Below are 9,440 nucleotides of genomic sequence, written 5' to 3'. Positions count from 1 at the left end.
CACCGGCTCCCAGCTGAGAATAATGTAACCTTTCAGAAAGACGCTGGTGTCGGCAACTAAATCATATGGAGGGGCTATCGCAGCGGAGACGGAGGGGCTCAATTGTGGCAGCAGATTGACTGCTGTTCACAGGCACAGCTAACGTTATGCTTCATGCATATCGATGCGATTTCCGTTTCCCATGACTTCTTCTCTCTTTTTTCCTCGCCTTTCTCTAATCTGGAGAGCACTGTCGCCACCTAATGGGTCCCTAAAATAGCTTTTACACATTCAACATCCACCATACTTTCACAGGAGATGGATCTGGCTTTGATCCACGTCCCACCGTCAAAAAACGCAATTGACGAACATACTCGTCCTTGGCACTCTAAGTTACTAAACGAATTGACGAAGATACTCGTCCTTGGCACTCAATGAGTTAAAGTACATGCATAATCCCCAAAAAATCAACAAATGAAGAAAATAGTAGAATATGATAACAAAACATGAATTTAAAGATGTCTGTCTTCACTAGAACTATCTATAAAACATTTGTGTTTCCAGAGGTCAGCACCACAGGCAGAGAGCAGAATCTCCAGTACCCAGCTGTCTGTCTATGAAGAATGACCGGTCTAAAGATGATTTTCTAAACTTCAGTAATGAACCTGGACCTTCAGACACAAGGTAAGTGGACTGGTGCGTGTAAAATAGAAAATAAAATGGCTTGTCAGGCCATGTGTGGACTGTTCTGGCTATTGACATTATTGTCAATAAAGATTTGTTTGAAAGCTCAGAAGTTTTGTTTCCTTCTCTTGCTCTCTCTCACACATACACTGTCCAGTGACCAACCTGTGAGCTGTGGCCCTCTGGTGGTCTGCGGAGGTATTGCAAGTGGGCCGCCAAATCATTTGGATTGTGTGTGTGTGTTTACATTAAACACATTTTAAAACCCCTTGCTGATGGACAGCTCCTTGAAAACTGTAAAACTGAAAATGCTGAACATGTTTCAGATGCTGTGTTAGTGACTGTGGAAAAATATAAAGTGCTGAGTACACATTCTTTTTCATGGAGCTGGAGGTGGGCTGCAAAAAGTTTTAAGATTTTCAAGTGGGCCCCGAGTTGGAAAAGGTTGGGAACTGCTACTCAGCAGTTCTAACAAGCTAACAGTAAAAGCTATATAACGTTAAATCAGAACAAAGCAGGCAGCTGAAGATGAGCGGATATTTCCTGCCATTGTTTTTCCTCATTCATATCAGACATGATAGGAGGAGGAAACGAAGTAGTTACTTATATTTTCAACATTTGAATAGGCGCTGAACCAAAACATGTTTATTACAGATTTATGACTAGAAAAACTTGGCACATAGTTCTAAACTGCATCTCAAATTAAATTCAGGTTCCCAGCTTTCAGATGATGTGTGCCACTTCTATATGGCATAATACTGTTGACCAGCTATCTTACTAAATATCCGCTTTCCTCTGTTAAGAAAAAGAGACAAAAATGTGTCCCTGGTAGGGAAGGGTGGGGTAGAAAAGGAATTGTCAGTGGACCTGCACCCTGCTGGTTTGCCTCCTATCTATCTAATTACTCCTACCAGTTCGCCTGGTGGAGATCTCTGTCCCGAACATGCACTCTTAACTCTGTGTGTGTGTGTGTGTGTGTGTGTGTGTGTGTATGTGTATGTGTATGTGTATGTGTATGCGTGTGTGTGTGTGTATGTGTATGTGTATGTGTATGTGTATGTGTGTGTGTGTGTGTGTGTGTGTGTGTGTGTGTGTGTGTGTGTGTGCGTGTGCGTGTGCGTGTGCGTGCATGTGCATGCATGCGTGTCTCTCAATGTTTTCTCCACAGAGTTTCCCATCAAAGCAAAGAGGTTCCCAGTGGTCAGTCTGCCCAGGAGCATCAGACAGACTTGGACTCCATATTTATGGTGTGTAAATAAATAAATGAACAACAACACCTTTGACTTTACATTTTACTTCAGCTACAAATGAAATACAAAACAACCTCCAACAAGTCTCCAAGCTGCACTCTTTAGAGCAGCGGACTTTCACTCTATGATGGATCTGATGTTGTGTTCAATGACTTCAGTCAGAAAGTTCAATTCATATGTTGCAGCTGCTTGAGGAGAACATCGTCACCTTTGTGAAGAAGGAGCTGAAAAGGTTCAAGAGGGTTCTGAATGCAGAGTACCAAGAATACTCAGAGAGTCAGAGGGAGGATGAGGAGGTTGTAGATGGTGAGGAGGAACAGCAGAGGAGGAGCAGCAGAGAGGCTTTTCTAAACATCACACTGCTCTTCCTGAGGAGAATGAAGCAAGAGGAGCTGGCTGAGGAGATGCAGAGAAGTAAGAGGCTTTAACAGCTTTAAAGGGATAGTTCAGTTTGTTTGAAGTGGGGTCCTATATGAGGTACTCTCATACAGTCAGTGCACTGGGTAAAGCACTCTGGACGCATTGTGCATCGAGATAGGAGAACTGCACTCCAGCTGCAACAGGCACAGAGAGCTGTCTGCTGAGTGTGAAGGGGGCCATGAGCAAAAACGTAAAAACAACAGAAATAATACATAAAGTGCGTCCATACTGCTCACCTGGCATAATGCAAGTCTCCACAAGCCCTGAGATGCCAAGTTGACTTGGAAATATGTAATTTACACCCTGTTTTTAGCTAAAATCGTCACTATAGCAAGGTTGTACCCTAGTTGTTGTAATTTCAGCTGCTAGCTCCAGTGACGATTTCAGCTAAAAACAGGGTGTACATGACATCTTTTCAAGTCAACTTGGCATCTCAGGGCTTGTGGAGACTTGGATTATGCCAGGTGAGCAGTATGGAAGCATTTAATGTATTTTCTCTGTTGTTTTTTACGTGTTTGCTCATGGCCCCCTTCACACTCAGCAGACAGCTCTCTGTGCCTGCCGTAGCTGGAGTGCAGTTCTCCTATCTCGGGGCGCGATGCATCCAGAGTGCTTTACCGAGTGCACTGACTGTATGAGAGTACCTCATAGGACCCAACTTCAAACAAACAGAACTATCCCTTTAACATCATAGAGAGAGATGGTGGAGAATGCGTGATTCATTGTCTGTTAGAGCCAGTTTTGGTTTTCAAGACAATGCCGCCACCTATAGGTGAAAGATTGGCAAAATAATATAGGAGCAAATCATTTGGGACGCCCCATCTAATTAATTTGAATCAGGTGTACAAGCCGTAGCTGGAAGATGACGTCTGAGTTGTCAATCGCAACAAAGACAAAAAGTAGAATATGATCAAAACAAGTGTATAGAAAGGAGAACATTTTGAGTTTTTCTCCTTTTGATTTCTTTTGACTTGTAAAGACCTGTTTTACTTTTCAGAATGTATTTGAGTCATTATTTGTTTGGAATAAGCCAAATAATCTAAGCCAACAAGAACACAAGATCAACAAACTGCAAGTAGCCTACCTTTGTGTTGGAACTTTATGGCATATAGTGGCTATAGTTTAAAATCAAATAAGCCATAACAATGTCCAAACTCTCAAAATCTAAACATTTGCCAAACAAGATTTATTCATTTCAAGATCGAAAGGTCAATGAGCGAAATCCCTCTGGATAATCTGGTAAAATTATTAATTTGTTAATGACAGTGTAATACACTGAACACAGTGGTGCACACTGGGAAACAAAACAGCACCACAGCAGTTGTCTTTCACACTGAGCTGCACACAATCAGGACCTGTTTGTTCACTCACCAGTGATGAGCTGTCATGGAGTGGAGATACACATTTACAAAAACATGTTCACATTTCTCATGTTTCCCAAAACATCTGCTCATTGATGTTGTTTTTCTTTGTTCTTTCAGAAACTCTTGATGCCATCTGCCAATCTGAACTCAAATCCAGTCTGAAGGACAAATTTCAGTGTTTGTTTGAGGGGATTGCTAGAGCAGGAAACCCAACACTTCTGAATCAGATGTACACAGAGCATTACCTCGCAGAGGAAGGGAGTGGAGAGGTCAATGATGAACATGAGGTCAGACAGATTGAAGCAGCATCCATGAAACCAGTGAGATCAGAAACAACAATCAAATGTGAAGACATCTTTAAACCCTTGCCTGGAAGAGACAAACCAACAAGAACATTAATGACAAAGGGAGTGGCTGGCATTGGCAAAACAGTCTTTACACAGAAGTTCACTCTGGACTGGGCTGAAGACAAAGCCAACCAGGATATACAGTTCACATTCCCATTCACTTTCCGAGAGCTGAATCTGCTGAAAGGAAAAAAGTTCAGCTTGGTGGAACTTATTCATCACTTTTTTCCAGAGACCAAAAGAATCTGCAGGTTTGACAAGTTCCAGATTTTGTTCATCTTTGATGGTCTGGATGAGTGTCGACTTCCTCTGGACTTCAAGAACAACAAGATCATGACTGATGTCACAGAGTCTACCTCAGTGGACGTGTTGCTGACAAACCTCATCAAGGGTAAACTGCTTCCCTCAGCTCGCCGATGGATAACCACACGACCTGCAGCAGTCAATCAGATTCCTCCTGAGTGTGTTGATGTGGTGACAGAGGTGAGAGGCTTCACTGACCCACAGAAAGAGGAGTACTTCAGGAAGAAATTCAAAGATGAGCAGCAGGCCACAATAATCATCTCCCACATCAAGAAATCACGAAGCCTCCTCATCATGTGCCACATCCCAGTCTTCTGCTGGATCACTGCTAATGTTCTGGACCATGTGTTGAAAACCAGTGAGAGAGAAGACCTGCCTAAGACCCTAACTGAGATGTACATCCACTTCCTGGTGGTTCAGTCCAAACAGCAGAACGTTAAGTACCATGGGAGAGCTGAGACAGATCCACACTGGAATACAGAGAGCAGGAAGATAATTCTGTCTCTGGGAAAACTGGCTTTTGAGCAGCTGGAGAAAGGCAACCTGATCTTCTATGAAGCCGACCTGACAGAGTGTGGCATTGATATCATAGCAGCCTCAGTGTACTCAGGAGTGTTCACACAGATCTTTAAAGAGGAGTGTGGGCTGTACCAGGACCAGAAGGTCTTCTCCTTTGTCCATCTGAGTATTCAGGAGTTTCTGGCTGCTGTTCATGTCATTGTCTCATTCATCGACTCTGGTGTCAATCTGCTGGCAGAAGCCTCATGGTGGCCTAAGCGATTGAGAGCCAAATCAGCATTAAAATACCTCTCCCAGAGTGCCGTGGACAAGGCCTTAAAGAGTCCAAATGGACACCTGGACTTGTTCCTCCGCTTCCTCCTGGGCCTTTCACTAGAGACCAATCAGACTATCCTACAAGGTCTGCTGAAAGATACAAGTAGCTCACAGAGTAATCAGAAAACAGTCCAGTACATCAAGAAGAAGATCAGAAAGAATCCATCTCCAGAGACAAGCATCAATCTGTTCCACTGTCTGAATGAGCTGAATGACCATTCTCTAGTGGAGGAGATCCAAACGCACCTGAGATCAGGAACTCTATCCACAGACAAACTCTCCTCTGCTCTGTGGTCGGCTCTGGTCTTCATCTTACTGACATCAGAGGAAGAACTGGACATGTTTGACCTGAAGAAATACTCTGCTTCAGAGGAGGCTCTTCTGAGGCTGCTGCCAGTGGTCAAAGCCTCCAATACATCTCTGTATGTGCATGGTTAACTAAACATATTCAATATATTAAATGTAAGATTCATACAGAAAAAAATAGATTTTCAAACTTTTAAACCATTAATTCTCCTCCAGGCTGAGTGACTGTCAGCTGTCAGAGAAAAGCTGTGAAGCTTTGGCCTCAGTTCTCAGCTCCCAGTCCTCTAGTCTGAGAGAGCTAGAGCTGAGTAACAACAACATTCAAGATTCAGGACTGAAGCTGCTCTCTGCTGGACTGGAGAGTCCACACTGTAGACTGGAGATTCTCAGGTAAGATCAGGTTATGATACTTCTGGTTAAAAATATGTTGTAACTGTAATATTAAACAACAGCAGTAGCGAGCACACTTCAAGATTAAAGTCAATCAAGGTGCAGGGCCACGGTAGAAACGTACAAAAGAGAAAAGGCCAGCACTCAAAAAAGTCCTTTAGGCGTTTTTAATACTTAGCATGTACAGCAGCAACAACGTACGCATTTCAGCAGGTAGCCTTCATCAGCGGTGTGCCGAGTGAGGCGGAAATGGCGTATAAATACAGTCAAACCGGAACTACATTCAATAATCCAACCAGTTACCAGGTAAGCGTACACAGATAAGGACATCATTAAAGTTACAGAATATACAGAAAATGTACATAGCCAATACTCTTCCAGTAGAGTTTACAAATATAAATAATTAAATATTTAATTAAATAAGGCCCAGCCGGATATGTTCCCCTGTCAATACTGCCCTCCAAATCAAAACCGCAGTAACTACAATTTTGGTCAAAATGTTGTTATTATTGAAATTGAACTTTTAGATATCTGTTTTATCATGTGACAAATATTCTAAGTTAAGTCTTGCTCTATATTTGAAAAAACAGAGTATAAAAATCAGTAACTACGAAATCCAACCAAAAACACCTTAATACTTTGATAATACTGCTGTATTATCAGCATTCAGACTCAGTCTGTAATTCATTTTATTCAAAATAATTTTAATATGCTATTTAACTCATTGAGTGCCAAGGACGAGTATGTTCGTCAATTCGTTTAGTAACGTAGAGTGCCAAGGACGAGTATGTTCGTCAATTGCGTTTTTTGACAGTGGGACGTGGATCAAAGCCTAATATATCTCCTGTAAAATTTTGGGGCATGTTGAATGTGTATAACCTATTTTACCGACCCATTAGGTGGCGACAGTGCTCTCCAGATTAGAGAAAGGTCCGGAAAACAGCAGAAAAAAGCCGTGATCAAAGAGAAACCGCTCATGCTGCAGCCAGAGCCATATAGATTGCTCTGTCTGGAGCTGACGTTGGCTGCGAACAGCAGTCAATCCGCGCCCACAACTGAGCTCCTCTGCCTCTGTCTGTCTGTCTGCATAGTTTCTCCACACGATTAGCCGCCAGAAAAGCAGCACCCGACGCCAAACCATTCTCAGCAGTCCGGTTTGGCTCTTCCGTGTCGCGCTGGGAGCCGGCGCACAAAAACGGAGCACTCCGAAAATAGACCTGGGTGCGTGAGGCTGTGTGTTAGTGTGGGGAGGAGTTTGCAGCTGAGGGGGGGGGGGAGGGGGGTGGGGCAGCAGGGCACCACACAACTACACCACGTCACTACATCAGAAAATATTATCTTCAGAGTCAGTGAATGTGCTTGAAATGCTTCATTTCACAAAAGGCGGAATAACTCAGCTTCTAATTTGAAACGCCTGTATTTGCTCAAAACGACCTATCTTCTCCGGCTCATAACTAAAGAACGGAAAATGGTATCAATAAACTTTTTTTTGCTGATGATACAATAGAGCCAGCTCGTTCTTTGTGCGTGTTCGGTGTTTACATAGTAATATCACACAATATTCTGTGGGCCTCGAGAAATCACTGAAAATGCTCTGAAACTCTGGCACTGGGAGCGTCCGTTCTCCAAAAGTGGCTGGCACTCAATGAGTTAATATATATGTTCTTGTATGAATTATCAATCTGAAAAGCTGATCTGATTTGTAAAGAAAACCTGTTCTAAATTAAGATAATAAAAGAACTGTGCTCATTAATTAATTGTGTCAGAATGATGACCAAAAAGCAACACCAGTGGTGAAGATGACATCAACTGACTTCAGGATTCCCTAAATGTATCTGTTACTCCTCCATTTAAATGTTTTAAACATGTAAACAATAAAACAATTAAATACAGATATGATGTGGTCAAATCAAAACCGATTACAATTGTCTCATGAAAAACAAGACAGGAGAAGCATTAGATTGTAGTGACTGCGCTTTTCCCTTGTACTACCTACACATCTGTTTAAGGTAATAGACAGACAGAGTGCCATATCTGCATTTCTGGGGTCATAGGTCAAGTAATTATAATTGTTTTTTGCCCCAAAAAATACTTTAACGTATAGATATATATAAAAAAAATATTTAAAGCCATTTTTCTCAGTTTCAGTGTTGGCATAGTTACTATTTGTAGGGCAGAATAGCCCTTCACAAAGAACAGGCAGAAACATAAATATACAAATGGGGGTCTAGTGGACACAATGTAAGTAGACAAGATAGAAAATATTGAAATAAAGTTAAAAAGTACCTAGAGGAAACAACCAAACAGCAACTCCTCTTAAGGCCTTTAGGATGTTCAGTCTGTAAAGTGTGGATCCAGAAAGCTTCTCTCTGTAGCAGAGCTCAGTCTCTATCGCCTCCTCTTTTCAAAGGTGCTAGAACTTCAATTCCCTGAAACCTGAGTGAACACACATCATGGCCAGCAGAATTAAAATGTCTCACCACTGAAGACTTTTCGACCCCTATCTTCCCACTGGCCTTAGGCGCTAAAACTGGCGTTAAACGCAAAAAACACGCCTTGCGCCTGCCTCGGGAAGATAGCTTCATGGTTTTAGGCCCTGAAACGCGCTTTACGCCGAAGAGGCGTGGCGCAGTGCCATAATAGGCCAGAATGGGCTTAAATACTGGCCCAACGCTATCTTCCCCCCTGGCTTTAATTTAGCGCTTTTCAAATGGAAAAAAAGCTGATCTTCGCCGGGGATATTACTGTGCTCTCTCTCACTCCCTCTCTCTCGTGCATCAGACAGGCACAATGACCGATGAAAAAAAAGTTGTTATACCGTAGTTTTGAGCCCCTGTCATTCAGAGGCTGTTGCATCTGTGCAGTGGGGGAGAAGAAAAGGTAGTGAGAGAAAACAATATCATTCTGCCCAAACAAATATTCACTGCGACGGCTCCCCTACCAAAGCCACACGTGAAATCTCCCAGCATGCATTGAGGCTAATACATTTAGACAAGAAATAGCAACCAAATTAGCCTAAATAGGCTAAGTGGTAGATAGAAATAATATTTATGTTAACACAGTTCTAGAACATTTCAATATTGGACAAAATAAAACATAAAAATCAAAACACAACCCTATGTGAAACATATATGTAATCCAGGTGGTATACATGTATATATCCCTCGCAAATACAACGTGATATAGACGGGTGACAGCCGTAACACAGTTCTACTGTGGTTCTACTGTGATGTCCGCTCCAGCAAGACTTGGCTTAGGCTACTTCACATGTACTTTCACAATAAAAACACATTTATGCAATGACTTTACATAATGTAGGTTATATTTATGTGCATCATTTAGCCTGTGCAGCAGGTAGTCTACAAGTTATAAAACTACCTGCCCTGAATGAGCCGAGTGGGGGTGCTTGTTCACTATTGTGAAAGTTATGTGTTTACAACATAAAGATCATGGAATTGGATCGTATCAGGAATGTCACCGAAAGTTAACGTTCTATATTGTAGGCTACAGGGAGACTGCATCAGCCCTGCTGAACAGATCTGTATTTGCCTGGCTGTAGGTTG

At 42.3% G+C, this 9,440-nt stretch overlaps 1 protein-coding gene across 1 annotated transcript in view; it reads left to right on the top strand.

Moving 5' to 3' along the window:
* The first annotated feature begins 578 nt into the window (after nt 1-578).
* The window catches only part of LOC310774393 (NACHT, LRR and PYD domains-containing protein 3-like), a 74,297-nt gene continuing 65,435 nt past the window's right edge, over nt 579-9,440 (top strand). Inside the window, exons 1-5 of the mRNA XM_083634461.1 lie at nt 579-663; nt 1,832-1,910; nt 2,099-2,327; nt 3,815-5,603; nt 5,704-5,877. Coding sequence (XP_083490587.1) covers nt 596-663; nt 1,832-1,910; nt 2,099-2,327; nt 3,815-5,603; nt 5,704-5,877 — 2,339 coding nt within the window. The 5' untranslated portion in view covers nt 579-595. The remainder of the gene's footprint in view (nt 664-1,831; nt 1,911-2,098; nt 2,328-3,814; nt 5,604-5,703; nt 5,878-9,440) is intronic.

The sequence above is a fragment of the Poromitra crassiceps genome (genome assembly GCF_964638095.1).
Source record: "Poromitra crassiceps genome assembly, chromosome: 4".
Classification (NCBI taxonomy): Eukaryota; Metazoa; Chordata; class Actinopteri; order Beryciformes; family Melamphaidae; genus Poromitra; species Poromitra crassiceps.
This window is presented reverse-complemented; position numbering and strand designations above follow the sequence as displayed.